The 18,727-nt window shown below is 28.5% G+C and overlaps 1 protein-coding gene across 4 annotated transcripts; it reads left to right on the top strand.

Moving 5' to 3' along the window:
• The first annotated feature begins 2,675 nt into the window (after positions 1-2,675).
• LOC123300190 (endoplasmic reticulum junction formation protein lunapark-B) lies at positions 2,676-8,415 on the top strand. 4 transcript variants are annotated; one of them, XM_044882712.1, is made up of 5 exons: positions 2,676-2,860; positions 2,957-3,186; positions 3,245-3,420; positions 5,862-6,026; positions 8,036-8,415. In XM_044882712.1, the coding sequence occupies exons 1-5, from the start codon at positions 2,834-2,836 to the stop codon at positions 8,383-8,385; spliced, it is 948 nt and encodes a 315-aa protein (XP_044738647.1). In that variant the 5' UTR covers positions 2,676-2,833; the 3' UTR covers positions 8,386-8,415. The 4 variants fall into 4 exon arrangements, with proteins under 4 accessions (XP_044738647.1, XP_044738646.1, XP_044738645.1 ...); XM_044882711.1 differs by having other exon boundaries at positions 5,841-6,026; XM_044882710.1 differs by having other exon boundaries at positions 2,682-2,860; positions 3,245-3,549.
• The last annotated feature ends 10,312 nt before the right edge of the window (positions 8,416-18,727 follow it).

The following is an 18,727-nucleotide window of genomic DNA, read 5'->3' as shown; positions in this document are numbered from 1 at the left end:
TTTATTGTTGTTTCGTTTTTTTTTTTTTTTTTGGGTTTCATATTTTTACGGGTACTCCAATAAACGAGGTGAAAAAAAGACGAAATCTCTAAATATTCATTTATAGCACCGATTTCGATGAAAATTTGGGATTACGCTTTATTGCACCCTCTAGATCAAAAGTTGTGTGCTTATAATGAAGCTTTTTTTCTAGGGGGTGGTAATCACCCCTTCTAGCGGGTACAAAAATATATTTTGAAAATGGCAGCGGAAATGGATAGAGCGATGAAATCTAAGCAAAAAGTGTCTAAGTATATTTCTAAAAGTCCATACTTTTCGAGTTAATGGTGATTGAAATTCGGAGTAACGTTAAATAACTAAAAAATTTGACGTTTATTGAAAAAAATATATCATACACTTTTTAAATTACTATGGTTCAAACGTTGTTCTAGCATGGATCTCTTTACATCAAGGAATACTGGGCGTCAAATTTGCTGACTAAGCAGGTGGAAGCAACACTTATTGAAAAGATATCAAACCCAATTCAATCGCCCACCGTAAAGTCAAGAAATACATGAATCATGTAATACTCGCCAACGACGAAAACAAAAATGGCAACAGCTCCCACCTCTTTTAAGCTTCAAGAAATACGCAAAACATCATAAAAAAATTGCCAAGTCTTAACCTTTGAAAATATACCAACTGGCATTGGCAACAGAGTGAGAACCACATCTTCAAGATGATTGAGAAGTCTAATAAATGACGAAGCATGATTATTAATGCACATGTTTTAATATATAATATAATAACCATTTTTAGAACATAAAGTAAATATTGAAGCAGCTGACTTCCGTGAATACGACCATGCGCATTGAATACCATGTTCTGTTATTGTGTTTCTCTGTCAGTTGTTAAATTTTCTGTTGTTGTCTTTGTTAATCTTCTCTGTGAAGCAAAATTGTACATAATAGGGCTTTTCATTTACAAAATGATTCTGTTTTGTTTCGGACTGTTTTCAATCAAGTAAAGACATATCTTATATCTTCTATCCTTGTCAAAATGCGCTGCTTGAAAAAGATAAAATATATTTAACTTTCTTAGATTGAATAGTTTTTTGACAACTGTCCAAAACAAAAGCAAATCGATGAAAAGGTCTATTGGTACATGATGGGCCTATCTAGTAATAGATGATCTAAGGTCTTAACTGCCAAGAGTACAGTATTCATGTAACATCATAAATAATCCAAACCAATTGCAATGCCCACATTACAATACTACAATGTCGGTACTCCACGGTCTCTCAGAGTGCCACAGATATCAACAGGAAAGAAACAAAAATCAAGTACCGAGAGATTTACGATAAATACTTATTATACTTACTTACTCTCTGTAAATAAAATAAATAAATAATATAAAGTCCCTGTAGTCGCTAATAACCAAGAAGTTAAAAAGTGACCTAAAATGAATAAAATAACATATATCAAAAACCACCAAATGTTATTTAATACTTTATGTCCCCTTTCTACCAAAAGAAACAAGCAACAATAGACCTTTTCATTTTAAAAAGTTATTACCTTTTCTTTCGGACAATTTGTTAAAAAATTAATGTGATAAAATGATTAACAAATATCTTTGTTCAACTTATTACTGTCTATCCGAAACAATAATGAATCGCAATTGAAATGAAAAACCCTATTTTAAAATTGCGGAAAAAAAAAATCAATTGAGTAAACATTGAACCAAACTAAATCTTTTATCTATGCATTGAACTGCAGTAGCCAATCATAACCAAACGATTGCAATAAAGAAAATAAGAAAATTTTAAAAACTAGAAATGGTTAAACGATCTAATACATGTACCAAGAAAATTTGAATAATCGACAACGATCAAACAAAACTATTGTTTAGTCAAGTTTAGTTCTGGAAGGATGGTTCATTTTCAGTTACATATCTTCTAAAAACTAAATACATTATACGCCAATCATCTTAGGGTTTCACCTCGGAATCTAACGGAATAAGCTAATTTTTTGTACAAACCTTTATTTTGATAGTACAAATGTTCTCTCAAAAGTCACAAATGATAACGCGTTCGCGTCGTTAATACCTTATATTTGTAAATATTGACCTAGAACTAAAGTACGTTAAGCTAAGCGCAACACCTTCTGCGCCCTCTATTTCAAAAACGGTTCAACATACAAAAAAAAGTTTCAGGCAAAATTTGTAGAAAATTTTACCCTCTACAACTTTCATAACAAATGCTAACACGATAGAACGCAAAAGAAACGAGATATTAACAAAAAACTGTTTTTCGATACCTTTGACCTTGAATATATAACGACGCGAACGCGTCATCATTTTTGACTTTTGAGAGAACATTTGTACTATCAAACTAGAGATAAAGGTTTGTACAAAAAATTAGCTTATTCCGTTAGATTCCGAGGTTGATTACTTATTTTTACTAAGATGGTCGGGTTATTAGTTTTTATTTTTGTCAATAGATGTAGGGATGCTGAACTTGATTAATAAGCTAGATTATAAATTTGCTAAATTGACAAATGAGCAAGTCAGAAACTGAATAGAGGAAGTAGAAAATAGTTAAAAGTTATTCAAAATGCAAAGTTAATAATTAATTTTACAAATAAATCGCATTCATTATAAATATAGAAGTACTTTCCTTATAACATCATAGGACTAGAATGACTGTCAAAAAAAATATATATTATCCGGTACTGTTTCAAAGTAAGGTTATTTGATTGTAAATTTGCCAAAAATTTATTAATAGCAGCTGTTAAAAAGTTAGCTATTCAATAGATATTAATTCCAGTTTATAAATCGATTTATATAAGCATAAAAAATGGGTGCAATTATTAGCAAGTTCCGGGTATGTTTGATCAAAAAAAATTTTTATCGGAATATCGTCACACTTGTATGACCCTATAATGATTCATTCTTGAATGATTTCTTTTTTATTTTGTAGAAAAAACGTACTACTTATGAAGTTTTAGAAAACTTAGAAGAACGAATTAAAGAAATCGAAGAATATAAAAGCAATACCGAACTGCAACGAAAAAAACTTGTAGGACATTTTATACTGTTTTCAGTTGGAATTTATGTAATCGCTGCCGTGTTATTTTATTTCTTTTTCTTTCCTGCAACTTTATACGATCAAATTTTTTATATAACACCCCTACTCATATTCCCAATAATGTAAGTTCACCTAAATTTCCTACTTACCCGGTGTTTTGTAATTTGATTTAATTTTTAGAATTGTTCTTGTAAAACGTTTATTAACATGGTACTTCAATCGAAAAATACGTCGAAATCAAACAAAGTTAGTCGATATGAAATCCGAAAAAAGGAAATTACTTGATAAAGTTATGGAAACTGAAACGTATAAAAAAGCTAAAGAAATATTGGAAAAGTTTGATCCACAACAACTTCGTAAGTCACCCAATACATCCAGCATGGAAATTAGTCCTATCACCCCTCTGAAATCAACATCATTGTCATTAAATACATCTCGAAGTCTTCCAATATCGCAAGGAGCATCTAAAATTAACCCAAGTAGTGGTATGTTTGTTTTTCATTGATTTTTAATTAACTAAATATACATTTAGATCCAAGCATTAATTAAGCAAGGTGTCCAGTAATCAAATGCTTCTTAAAATATGACTATTTTCAGTAATCGAAAATTTTAGGTCGAATATATTGAGCCTATGCGCTTCTTGAGGACGTTCCCAAAAAAACGAGAATATGAAAATAATTGAGACTTTCGTTTTGAGTAAAATTTATCGATGTATACCACAGTTTTTGAAATATTGATGCCTAAAGATTTAAAGAAAATCATTTATAGAAGAAGTAAGACACAAATGCCACTCATTTCATCACATTAAATGTATTTTAAGGAAAACCGAGCCCCGCTTGTTATAATTTTCTTTATATGAATATTTTTGGCATGTTTCTAACTATTGAATATTAGTTTTCCAAATAAATCTAAAGAAAATTTGCCTTGTTACATAAAAAAGCATACCTTTAAAAATACTTCTCAATCGAAAACTTTATCAGATCAAATCTATACATTTAACACCGTAACGGGTATTAAAAATTTTCCTGTTTATAAAGGACATTAATTAATTAAGAATGCATATACACAATTTAAAGATGATTCTAAGAAAACGAGAATTTTTGGGAACGTCCTTAAGCTAGGAGGTGTGTCTTAAAGACAGCAATCTTTAACAGTGAGATATTAATAAAATTGTGAGTTGCAAAGTGTAACGTTGATTCCATATTATAAATATTTTGTTTAAAATTGAGAAAGTCAATTCATTTTGATTGTTATTTGAGCTAATTTTCGAGAATTTCTATACCTTATATATATGAAATATATGAAGGTATACCAAGTTTAGTCCCAATATTGTAACGCTTAAAAATATTAATGATACGAACATAATTTGGAAGGGTGTTCTTAAAATCACCTAATTTGTCCATTTCCGGTTGTCTGTCTGCCTGTCTGTCCGTAAACACAATAACCGTAAATCCGTAAAACGAAAATAGATATGACGCTGAAATTTTTATAGCGTGCTCAGAATATAAAAATGAGCAACATAAGTCAATACGGATGTTGACTAAATTTTTTAATCACTTCCTACAAAGATTACATATAAAACTTTGTTTTGCTAAAAGGAAATGGGCAACAATCTTTGTTTGCTTATAACTACTTCGTTTTTTAATCAATTTTGTCATGGTATCAAGTCTAGTTTTACATTTTTATGCGTAATATGGCAAGTTTGACATCAGACAAGTACCGTATTGGGTCTTGGGTCCGTAGGACTCATCTTGTAAACCGTTAGAGATAGAATAAAAGTTTCTTACAAAAAAATTAACAACTATTGTTTGTAACATTTTTTCGTAAACATCACTGTTTACCCGTGAGGGCGCAAATTAGGTTCTAACATTATATAATATGTATTATATGGGAATATCAGTCATATGTGTATGACATCAAAGTCGTATTATGTGTACACGGCTGTGGCTATCCCAGGGGAACTATCTTTCTTTACTTACAGGACGTAAAAAAACAAACGATTGCATAATCAACCCTGTCTATTCATGGTATTTCAACAACTAACTCAGGCAATTGTTTGTTTTCACTTGTTTTTACCTAAACCTCGCTAAACTTCGTAAATTAATGGAAACTTTCCATTTTCAACAATTTGCTAAAATTGTTTAGGCTATACTTTCAGCAAAAGACATGTGCTTTTAAAAATAAACCATTAAAATATTTGTAGTTTTTGACGATTTTTAAAATTTCCTCAGATATTCACTTAATATGCCCACCTTTGAATTCAGCGAACTGTTAAATCTCAATATCGTGTTTAAATTAGTTTTTATATAAAAAAGAAAAAAAAATACATTTTATGGGTCAGTAAGGAGAGGACAAAGGTTGGGCTATAATCAAATTATGCAATTTGACAATCATATGTAAATTCAGAAACCCCAAAAAACCCTGGGTACTCATTTTCATCGTTTTTATACCCTATGTGTATAAAGGTATACTAAGTGTAGCCCCAAGTATGTAACTCTTAAAAATATTGATGCTACAAACAAAAAAATCACCGAATTAGTTCATAGTTCATAGTAAATGCGACATTGGTTAAAATGCTCTTGGAATTACGAAGCCTGTTCAAGAAAGTTAAAAATGCTGGACACCTAGTTAATATATATAAGAATTAAAATTACATTTCATTTGCATTAATATTCAGGCGCACAATTAATGTCGATTAAAACACCAATGCCTTATAATATGTCTATGGCATCCAAAACACCATTAAATACTAGTGGTATAGCCTTAAATTCTCAAGGACCACCTTCTAATGCTGTAGCAACACAACAAATGAGACCAGGTGGAGCACCACCAAATTTACCAATGCCACGGACAATAATTGCGAGAGAACGTAGTGTTTTGGATAAAATGGTTGAATATTTAATTGGTGATGGACCAAACAACAGATTTGCTCTTATATGCAAAAATTGTCAAAGTCATAATGGTAATGTATACCTATATTTTTTTAACAGTTAACTTCATTTACGTTTCATACTTAAGATTTTTTACCTCCATGGGTGTAAAAATTTGGGGGGTTTAAGCTACCAATAACCTCACATTTCACGTCTATGAATTAAAATTACTTATAAGTTTGATATGAATTGTTTTGTATGAAAAAACAATGTCACCACCAAAGTTCTATTTTTTACGAAGCAACAAAAGAAATCTATATAAAATCCTGAACAAAAAAGATATACAGAGAGTCCCGTGACTCGATTTACATATCGTATTCTTTGGACAATTTTAAGTCGAAAGTGCCTTATATACTTTTGTCCAAAACTGAATAGTTAAGGAGTTATGGGCACTATTGAATTTAACCAATAAAGACATTGTTGAGTCAAGTATTTAATATTTTAGTAATTAAAAATTTTTCTTCGTAAACTACTAGAGGGGCTATTTTCGATCATGTTAAGAATAGCTTCTTCGTCTGAATTTTCTCGCTGTACAGGAGGTCTGCATTAGTTTTAGGGAAATTTCATTTTTCTGCCAAATGACGATGCCCATTTAAGAGCACTTGTTTATTATACATTTTTCGATCAGGAAACTGCCGCTGATATTCCTGCACTTAAGCTTTTGCATTTCCGCAACAATATCCGTAAATAAAGTTAATATCGGCATATTCTTGATTTGTAAATGTAACCATTAAATTAATCTTAAATTAAACTTAAAAAATAATAAATACAAATATAAACAATCAAATGTCACTATAACAGCAATATGGCAAAATAATTACATCGCCTACCATTAATTTACTATTAAGTTTACTCCTCTTAACTATTATCTTTGGGAACATAATAGTGCACATAACTTCTTATTTTTGGGTTTTAGAAAATGGTAAGTAAGGCACTTTTGACTTAAAATTATCCAAAGAATTCGCTCTTAAGAAATGTCCATCGAGTCACGGACACCCTGTATTTTACATTTTGAAGTTCGGTTACCAAATAGCAAAAACGGAATTGATGAAAAAGTTATGACAATAAATGAAACGAAATAAATAAATTATTTGACATCATATTTTTTCTAAGAAAAAAAAATACTATACATTTCCTCAGCTCAAAAGCTTTCCAAATATTTATAAATATTACCAATTTCTTCCGGAATGTTGGAATTAACTAAAAATTAGCGCCTTTTGACATGTTTTAATTGCTTATAAATAGAAATTTATTTTCATCCGTTGATATTTTATACAAGACATATTTACGTAGATGTAATGATCCTCTCATTGCTTCGATCCCACGTCTTTCGCGATCCCACGAACTATGGTTTGAATAGCATCCTGCTTGTAACAGACGGTGATGAATTTCGCAAAATACTTGCTTATAACACATTTAAACCAGGAGCAAAATTTCAACTTCCTAAAATATCAGCATGCAAGAGATACACTGTTCAGCCAGAGTCAGTCCGGTCAGTGAATGAGTTAATGAATGGATTTCGCATTTATTTTTATAAATGATATTTAAGGGTGGCCATAAATTTGGAATATAGGGAAATATCTATTAGATCAATTAGAGATTATGACTCGAGCAATTTACCATAACTTTAATAAATTATGGTTATTAGCTCGTTTAGAAGTTAACCAATCAAAAAATAACTTAAACTAAACTAGCAGAGTTTTCAGAATTCTGACATCAGATTGGACCCAGTTCTCCGGGTTGCTTTAATAGTCAATTTAAATCCAAAACGATATGAGATATAATAACATTTTAAATTAGAAAGTTTATCTTCATAAAAAAAACTAACATTTTTAATTTAAAACATTTTTTCGAAAATCGTTAGCTTTCGGAGGAAATGCGACTTAAAAATATGTCAATGACATTGAGTTGTACTGGAAAACCGAAAATAATTGTGTAATTTTGAAATAATCCAATTTTTGTGGCTGTCATGTATTTTTAATTTTCTTTGAATACAATTTTTTAAATAGAATATCAATTAGAGCTTATATTCATTTTATAGGAATGGCTCTTCGAGAAGAATTTGAATATATATCATTCCGTTGTTGTTACTGTTACACATATAATCCAGCTCGAAAATTACGTGCTGTTGCACCAAAATTAGAGCAAAATCCACATCAAAATTTTAAACAATTATCATCTGATAGCACATCCGAATCTGAACGAAATTCACCTAGTGATTCAGACAGTGACGATGGTGCAGGTGATATTAAACCACTACCTGATTCACCATCAAAAAAGAGTGTCGAATCGATGAGTGTGGATGAAGATGATAAAATTAGCGATGCTCCGGATAATAAAAGTAGCGATGATGATCCAATAAAACCGTTGGACACCAAAAAGAATGAATAAAATTAAAGTGTTTTTAAATGAAAAAAAAAAACAAAATACAAAAAAAAAATCCTGTTGTTGAATTTTATTGTTAAATTATAAATAATAAGATAATTTAAAAAAATAAATAATAAATTAATGAATAAATAATAAAAAAGGGAAGTATATTATATGCATATTTACAAAACATATTTTTAAAAAATTTACTTGCACAATTTCTCTTACTAATTATTTTTTTCGCAGAAAATTATTTATTTTTCTCTAATTTTTTTTTTGTGTATACATTTAATTATATTTTCTTATTTACTTAATTATTTTTTTAAAACAATACTTTTCATAATCATTTTAATTGTAATATTTTTAAAAATTTCATCTAAAAAAATTTATTAAAATCATTGTTTAACTTCTTTTTTTAATTAAAAAATTGACTTAACATTTTTAATTTATCATTTTCGTAATCATTAATTAATATGAGTTTTCCAAAAATTATCCGAGGACTGTTTTTAAAAAATTGAAACCAAATGTAACTAGATGTTTAATGTAGACGTATTCTTTTATTGTATTGAAAATCCTCAAGGAGTTTTTGGAAAAATCCACAATAGATAGAACAATTTAAATTTAGAATGTTTCTAAGTATAGTTGAAATATTTTAAGAACTTGTTTCAAAATTTTTCGTGTTGAAGCATGAAGAAGACGGTAATTGTTGATAATTTATATTTTTTGGAATCAATTTAAATCGTTGTAAAAGTGACGAAATTTTTTTTCGATATAAAAAAAAAAATTAAAGAAAGAGTAATTTTTCGAATATTCAAGCAGAGGAACTGGAACATATAATTTTGCTATTAATATTAATGACCCTACAATAAAATGAGATAGAGTGACCCTCAACTCAATCAACTCATTGCATTAGCTTTAAGAGTTTTGGGTCGAGTTAGTACAGATTGGGGTGATTATGACTATATTTAAATGGTTGATAAATTTACAATCTTACTAATAGGCTTTTGTCCTTATATTAAAAAAGTATTATTTAAAAAAAAACTATTTGCGTTATGTAAAAAAACTATTTCCAAAAACCAAATCAATAGTGTAGAGTGTCATGGCGTCTTGAATGACATCACGACTTAACATACAATCATTTTGTGTTTGCAAGTTTAAGCAGTTGTAATTAGAACATTCTTCATTCTATTAAAATGTAATATTGTTAACATAGCGTTTTTCATGGCGTGACGTAATACTTTCTGATTGGTATTTGCTGTCACGTGACTGAATGCCTAATTTTACTAAAATTATTTTATAAAAATAATAATAATTCGTATTTTTTATGAAAAATAATTTTGTGTTTTGTTATCTACATATCATGCTTAATCATTAGAAGAAGAAGCATTTATCCGACCGATTTATTCTTAGTGGACAGAAGCCTATTGGTTTTCAATCTGAAGGAAAATACAATCTTACGGTGACATATACAATTATCATGCTTATCGAATAATCTTCTTCCATTATTTTTTAATACTTCTTTGACCATGTGAATCCATCACTTCCTTTTTGAGTTCTGAAACAAGAAGGAAAATTTATAATTTAAAGTAAAAATCGCAAACAAAAAAAACTGGATGATCATTCAGTTCCTTTAAAATTTTTTGCGTATACTTAGAAACATTCCGAGAAAACTTATATAAAGGACAGTTATTTAGAAAAACATTCGTATGTGTAGTCAATTAATATTCGAAAATTCATAATTACCTATTTGATTCCGTTCGTAAATCCAGCGAATTAATAAAATTAAAATATTTTTGAGTAAAATAAAAAATTTGTGATATCTAGTTTGTGATATTATTACGTTTTATAATAAATAACTTTAAAAAAATATGTGACTTAAAAAATTTCGTTCAGCAATATTATTCGAAATGGGCTCGAATTTTTGGAAACAAATATGTAATTATGAATTTGTCACTTATTTATAATTGTTCATAATCATTATAAGTTATTGGCTTTCGATTTTAAAAAATAACAGTTTGATTGAAATGCATTTTTAAAAAGAAAAAGTTGCTCCAAAAAGAATCTGTTTGGAGGTCCGCATTTATTAATAATCTAAATAGATTATGATGAGATCATTATTACAAAAAAATTCGGTCTTGAGCATAAAAAAGATTTTAATAATATAACGCCGGTTTTTCACTAAATGGGCAGTTGAGTTTATATTGTTATAAAAAACTGAAACAAACGCAAAACTCTTGTTTCCATTAAGCGGATTCCAGCAAACGAAAAACAAAACTCCAACTGTTGCAAAACACGCCAGTCTTCAAAAAGTTTCAATTTTGATTTTTTTTTTTCGATACAAGTTTGGGTTTTGTTTTTATTTTTCCGCTTAATGGAAAACCGGCATTAGAGGCCAACCTAATCAAAATTATCATATTTCTAGCCAAAGAAATTGTCGTTTTTTATGTAAAAATCTATCGCAAAAGTTTGATCCTATAAAAGGAAGGAATCTGAAACCTAAAATTTAAGCCGAAAACGGCTCGTACATTATAAATGGCGACTTCTTTATTACTAAAAATATAATAGTTTTGATCCTTTCTATGTCTAAAACTTATGTTCAAATCAAGATTTTTTTGTGATATCGATTGGACTATAAATTATTCGAAAATATTAAAGCCTCCTAATGAGCTTCAAAACGCTTGTTTTTGAAATTACTTTTAATTTAAAAAGTCTGTTACCATTCCATTTATTCTCCTACTAGTCATTGAAAACCATTCCACAATAATTTAATTGGATAATGTATATAACTTTTTCTTTATTCACATGGGATGCCAATTTTTTTAGTGTATGCTTTTCCGATCAATAAATAAAATAAATTTGCATGTGAGAGGTGTATTTGTCGCTTGCGAATTGTTAAAACAGAATGAAATCGGAAATCGTAAATTATAATGATTATGAACGATATGAATTATGGTATACTTGTTTGCAGGGTTGGGAGCGTAGGTTACTAAAATGTGTTCGTACAAAATTCTTGATATTTTCCGAATTTGTTTCCGTCAAATATTTTTTATTTGATAGCACCATCTATCACATAACTAATAGATCATACAAAGATAATATTTCATTCTCTAAATTACAAGAGCTATTTTTTAATTGAGTTTATTATCACATGAGTCTGCATAAATCGCTTCGGTAACAATACAATTAAGAACAAAATCATAATTACCATTCTTACTATTTTTATTAAACTTGCGTTTAGGACTTATAGTTCATTTAATAAATTTTTGTACTATGGTTTGAGCTTTTTTCTTCATACCATCGAATACTCAAGAAACATGTAACATTAAAATAAAGTTTTTGGTGTATTACCTTCAAAGGAAAACTTCTGGAAAAAAAGGGATAGATGTAATTTTGAAATTATTTCTAATAGAAACCCTTTTTTTTACAATAAGCACGTAATACAATCATTACTGTAGATAAAAGAAAGCATGCAAAGCTAATTGAACCTTAAGTCGTAAACGCTAAGTCTTACGAAAGAAGTTGCGTAACCTAAAATATGAGAAATTTAACCGACATCTAGCTTTAAAAATTGTTAGGCCTCTGATCCTGACGCAACCCACATTAATTGTTGTGTTTCCTTTAAACGATAATTCTAGTCTACTCCGATAATTTTTATTAACTAAAAAATAACGATTTAACAGCACTTTCCTTGATTTGTTAATTCAATTTGATCACCATTTATAAAAGACTACAAATCTGAACCAAAATTGATAAGTGACATCCAGATAGATGTTTATATATCTTAAGACAAGACGGACTATTAAACAAAAGTCCCCGTAAATCAGATTCTAGTCCCTTTTAAAATTCGTTTCGAATACGAAGGTAAACTGATCAACTCATACGCCATTAATCAAGAACTTTCAAATTCTAATTGTAATATTTTGAAAATAACCTAAATCAAAGTTATTGGAGTAGATTAGTTTGTTTGAAGTTGGAATTTTGAATCAAATTTTTTTTTTTTTTTTTGAAAAAAATGGAAAGATCATATATATTTCTTATAACAAAAGTGTTTTTATTTTTTTATGATAATTTTAAAGTTACAGGAAGTTTTAAAAGAACTTTTCAAAAGAGAAACGAAAACGCCCGACAAAAAAATGTTCGTTAAATATCGTTGTGACGTAATAATGTTATTTAATAATTGTATACAGTGTATACTATTCAATTAACATTATTACATCACATCGATGTTTTATGAACATGTTTTTTGTTGGGCGTTTTCGCGTCTCTTTTGAAAAGTTCTTTTAAAACTGCCTTTAACTTTAAAATTATCATGAAAAAATAAAAACAGTTTTGTTATAAAACTTATATACGATCTTTCCGATTTGTTATTATTTGTTTCTTTTAAATTTGTTATAAAACTTATATATGATCTTTCCATTTTCGTCAAAAAAAAAAGAAGAAAAATTAAAAAAAAAATCCCAATTGCGTCATGAATAGAGTCCCGAGACAGGGCTAAATACCGATCGATCATGTCAATTTTGGGCCGACTTAACGATTATGAGTATATTTGAAGGCATATTAATCAAGTTTACTACAGTTAGATGTCTCACATAAAATATTTGTTTGGCATCGCAAACTGTTTATTTACGACCCAACCCCGCTTGTATTATTTTCAGTAGTGATTCAAATCATATATTTCCTGAATAATTTATTTCATATCATGAAATAATTTCATTCATATTTGTTTGTATGTTAGTATGAATGTAGAGATTTTTTTGTAGTATAGCAAAAAAAATTTTCTGCAATTGAAATTATTGTTAATTAAATTCCAAGCTTGAGATTAAATTGTTTATTAATATTTAATTTTGCACAACTATGGGACTGTACTAACGTTTTATGAATCTCAAGTGTTTTTTTATTGTTAAGTGTTTTTCCTACAGATTTAGTAAAATAAAGGATGGGCATTTCTTTAGATTCAACCATGAATATAATATCGAATTTATTAAATTTTATGGCTATAAAAATCATTATATTTATGATGATTTTTGTTGACAGGCATTCAAACTAATAGAAATGTAGATCTACGAATACGGATACGGATCATCAGAGTATAGATCCCCGGGGACGGATTATATTGGTTTTGTCAGAGTTTCTATAACTTAAAATAATCAAATTATTGTAAATTTACTTTTCACTTCATTTATTTGTTATAAAATTTAAAAAAAAATCATACTAGATTCAATCCAGTTAAAAAGAAACGGATACGGAACTTATTTTATGGCGGATATTCACGGGTAAATTTATTCAATTTTTTAAATGTCCCGTATTTGGGTTCAGAGTTAAAACAAGCAAAAGAGTTTAAAATTTAAAATAATTATCATATCCGATTTTTCAACATCAGGATTATATTTATGCCCTACGTCCCCTTCGGGATCATAGGACATAAATATAATATAATTAGGAAGATATAGTAGATTTTAAGAAAACATACTTTGGAAAAAATTGGAGTGTAGGAATTTGATTAATAAAATCGGAAAGATGCAAAAAACAAAACTTAAAAAACATTTTGATAAAAAAAAACAAAACAAAAACAAAAATAGAGTATTATGGAGCTAAAACTGAGACCAGTTAAAGTCAAATCCGTTCGAAACTTTACGAACTACCTCTTTTTCTACAACTCCTAATTTTTACTCTCTTTCTTTTATTTCCCGTGATCCAATCGAGCTGAAACTTTGCAGGCAGACTCTTGGCGACGATAGAAATGATCTAACAAATAACTTAATTTACAAAGAAAGAAAGTTTAATAAAAAATTGGTTTTTATGGGTTAACTTTTTTGTTTGTTATCAAAATCTTTTTTGTTTTGCAAAAAAAACTGTTTTTCGCACCTTTTCGATTTTTTTAAACATCTTCCTGCACTACGATTTTTTCCAAAGCATGTTTTCTTAATAATTATTATTTTTATCCTAATTGTCCCGTTGAAAAACTGGACGGAATAATAATCTGAGGTATTTTCTTACGTATTTACTGCACTAAGACTGGTTTATCTAAACTTAGTTTTTCGATATTTATAATGATGACCTAAAAATCCGTTAAAAGTTTAAAGTAAAATGACTAATCCATTCACTATTCATCTGCTTTGTATTATTTATCTTTTGTATACAAATTGAACAAATTTTTGACCCAAAAAAGAATATTCAAATTGTTATTTCTCGGGGTAAAAGTGAATGAAAATTGTCAGTTGATTGAAGTAATCTGTCCCTCATAAATCGTGACCACTGATAAATACATCGCGTCGTTTATTGAACCCAGATATCAGTAATTTAAGCTGCATCCTTTTATTTACTACATCCGTGATTTTTCCAAAATAAAATGAAATGTAGACAATCATTTCATTGTGAACAAATTTGTAAAAATTAATTGAAAATTTCATTATTGGGATTGGTGTACATGTTTTGTGTATGTTCTTTATTTAAAAAAAAATATTTGTTACTAACTTCAAGTCTTAATTCACTTGTTACATATTTTCTCATTAGTTTTCTTTTTTTTGAAGTAATTAACAAATATTTTATTATGTTGTATAATTTTATTGAAAGTATTTTGAGGACAGATTTGGTTTTCACAAGAGATAGGTCTGTTCATTACCAATATTAGAAAATGTTTGAAAAGGTTACCAAAATTGATGGCTAAGAAGATTTATTCCATGATTGCTTCAAATTTTTTTGAAGATTCCAATGCTGAAATCTCACTGAAAATGAAATAGAAAAAAACATTATTTTTTACAAAACTAAACAAGGTGCGCATAAGAAATATAACGGCTCATTAATTTTCCAGAAAAACACTTTTTTTTTAATGTTTCAAAGAATCCAAAAAAGTCTATTTAGAGAGGAACATTTACATGTGAAATTTAAAAAATCCTAAGACTTATTTTAAATTGAAATTATCTTGTTTTTACTGCCCTTTCATAGATAATCTATTTAAAAAAACCAAAATTTTTTCGTAAAAAGCCATTCGACTGAAATCAAAAATACCTATAAAATAATGAGGCGGCTGGAGTTTAATTTTGAAGTTGACCTTTGAGACTTTGAAAAAAAAAATTAAAATAAGAAACCCACTTTTTACGTTGCAAATCGTACTTAAATACGATTCGTACAATCAAAAGAATTGCAAATTTTACGTAGAAATATACAACAACTTCAAATAATCATCGATGCTTTATAAAAAATAATCAACAAGTGAAATTTACAAAATAAAAAATCCCCCGATATATGCGATTTTCTTTTATAGCTCTCTCCAAACTGAATCGATTATCTTGAAACATTGTTAAAAACACTCTCCATTTTTATTTTTCAATAAAAAAACAAAATCGGTTCATCCGTTTACGAGCTACGATGCCACAGACATACAGACACAAAAATTGCAAAGATTATTACAAAAATTATTCCCGATGTCTCGGGTCTTCTACAATAATTTCATTATATCGACGCTTATAACTCAAGGTTATAGGCCAAAAATTGTTTTCATTTTAATAAAAATTTTGAATGTCAAAGTCACCACACGGATTTCTCTTTAAAGAACAGTTTTTTCGAAAAACCATTTGTATAATAAAATATTAGACAGTTTCGTTACTGTGTATACGTATTTCATTTGATTTCTATCGATCCCATTTGGATTACAAAAGAAAGGTTCTATTTAAAAAATATTTTCTTCGTATTCTATTTGGAATTTGGAAGCAGATCTTCAGAGCGACCCTCCCCTCATAATAATTTTAAGGTACCACGTTTATCCACAATTGATGGACTTTTTTACCCTTAATACTTTTACTTGAAACATTTTTCATAAAAGCTTTTCTGGAAAGTCTTTGAGAAGTCCCGTTTTTTATGTGACACCTCTATATGAGCTCTCTCACTATTTTTTCTTACACACACACACATTGGTCAAGATTTTTTTTAAATTCTTGGAAATAAAAATTGTAAAAATTCATGTTTCGTTTGCAAATTTCATGTAGTAATTTATAAATTAGGAAAAATCAATTATTATTATTAATTATAAATTGTAAATTTTTTAATAACTGTACTATTTTTGCATTGCCTTTTCATACGCTTATACAATTGAATAAAAAAATTTAATAATTGAAAGTTTTCTTATTGACTTTTATTTCTAATGGGAAATAGACAAAATGTCTTGAATAAGGTTTTGTAGACGAATATTTGGTCCTAATGTTTTGCCTTCATATAAGGAGTAGTAAGAGGTAATGTTTTCCAACAAAAAATTCGATGATGAATTTCAACAAACCTACATTTTAAGTTTTTCTAATTTCAAAAATACGATTTTCAGTCTTTGATCTGTACTAGAAACTTGATGTGAATGGTACCAAATAGCTCCCTTTCTAGGTCATTTAATTTTTACACATAAGTTATTAATTAAAGGTATGTAAAAATAAATATAGTCCAATTATCACAGGCGCCATTTCTTAAAAAATCTAGTCATAGATATACAAACTAGAGAGCTGAGTAACATTTTGAGGCACCTTGAAAACTTGTCTAATACTTCTTCTACGATAGCTGATTATGAGGTGAACCCCTGACTAAAAGGATGCGGAATTTGTCCAACCCACAAATTTCTAAAATTTTTCTTTTTCGAAAAAAAAAATGTTCTTGAGTTATTTTTTATGATATATCGATTTGATATACCATCACATCGCTTCGTAGCGATCGCTATATAGCGCTGTTCACTGGCACTTATGAAGAATACTTTTACAATCATCTGGCAAGCAGAAAATCTCATCAAAATGATTTGGTTTTTTGAATATATTAATTTTTTGCAAAAGATAAATTAAAAGATTTTTTTTTTTTAATTTCAAAGTGCCTTAAATACATTTTTTGGAAATGTGGAAAAATAAATTTGTACCAAAAAATATCCTACTTATTGAGGTTTTAAAACTGCTAAAATGATCTGGCTTTTTTATTTTTCAGCTTCCCAAATGTTAAATTTGAAGATATAAAAATTTCAAAATGCCTCAAGAACATTTTCTTTCGAAAAAAATAGATATTTTAGAAATTTGTGGGTTAGACAAATTTTGCAACCTAGTTCAGTTAGAGTTTACTTCGTATAGCTAGCGTAGAAGTATTAGACAAGTCTCAAGGTACCTCAAATACTACTTCAGAATGAAAACTAAGCGATAGTCGAAAAAATCACAGTAATATGTTTAGTTTAAAAGTGGGAAAAATACAATAAAAATTTTTATTTTCCAAAGAAGGTTTCTTAAATTATTTAATTTAAAAAATCCGCTTCGTATTGTTTAAATTCATTACAGCGATGCTAACGACACCTTTTTAACATGTTTAATAAGGCATCCATACACACAAAGAATGTTTGTAAACTTTTTTTTAGATGAGAGAATTTATGATTAAATAAATCAATTATTTGTATGTAATCTTAAGAACACATCTTAAAAAAATATCTCAATATGAACATTCTTTTTTTTCCAATCCTAAAACACGGTTGATTGCCGCCCTTTGTATGGCAGCGAAAATTGATTAATCTAAAATTTTATTAAATACCTACAAATTTAAGTTACTTAAATGGACTATTCTTTATTAAGAATTAATAGATGCACTAAGATTATCTGAATAAAAAAATTCAAATAAATAAGCTATAAGAAAATTTAATAACATGTTTGCCGCCCCTATACACCATGGCGTTGTTGACGTAGGCCATAGTCAGCCTCTAACAATATCGTTGTCTTTTCAGTTTCTGACAGAATGTTAAGTCAAAGCCATAATGAGGTACTCAGCTTTCGATACTGTTGAAATAGAGAAGTCCGAAATAAAACAAATTAGATTTGAAATCTTTTTACATTGAAAGAGAGTAGTTTCGACAAGGATCACAGGGCTAGAGAACATGTTTTGGTAGTCGGTAGCGAATACAAAAGGTTGAGCAGATTGATTTCTTAGACGTAGGTAAAAGAGATTTGAAAGGCTTACTTGCCAGGATAAAACTATTAAGTGTTAATGCTGATTTAAAATTGAAATATGTTCACAATATTGTTTGCGATGAATCTAATAATTTTTACTTTTGAGATATTTGTAAATAACTGTTTTTTGCTTTTAACATCTTAAAAAAATTTAAAGAAAAATGCAACGGATCTTCTAACAATGACAATAGACCATTTCATTTTAAAACGTGATTACTTTTTGATTTGGACAGTTTGTCAGAAAACTAATGTGATAAAATGAATAACAAATGTCTTGTATATTTGTCCAACTTGTTACTGTCTGTCCGAAACATTAAAGAATGGCAAACCCACACACATTGAATGTCTATGTGTTTATGGCTACCCTTACATATTTGACAAGTGTTTTCATGAATATTTATACAAAATTAATT

The sequence above is a fragment of the Chrysoperla carnea genome, chromosome 5 (assembly GCF_905475395.1).
Source record: "Chrysoperla carnea chromosome 5, inChrCarn1.1, whole genome shotgun sequence".
NCBI lineage: Eukaryota > Metazoa > Arthropoda > Insecta > Neuroptera > Chrysopidae > Chrysoperla > Chrysoperla carnea.
Note: the sequence above shows the minus strand (reverse complement) of the source record. Positions and strands in the feature narration are given on the sequence as shown.

Excerpts from the sequence above, each read along its gene's own strand:
- LOC123300190 (XM_044882709.1), top strand. The coding sequence starts at position 2,834 with ATGGGTGCAATTATTAGCAAGTTCCGG. Across the intron at positions 2,861-2,956 it reads CAATTATTAGCAAGTTCCGG|AAAAAACGTACTACTTATGA; the intron begins GTATGTTTGATC and ends TTTATTTTGTAG. Across the intron at positions 3,550-5,741 it reads TAAAATTAACCCAAGTAGTG|GCGCACAATTAATGTCGATT; the intron begins GTATGTTTGTTT and ends ATTAATATTCAG.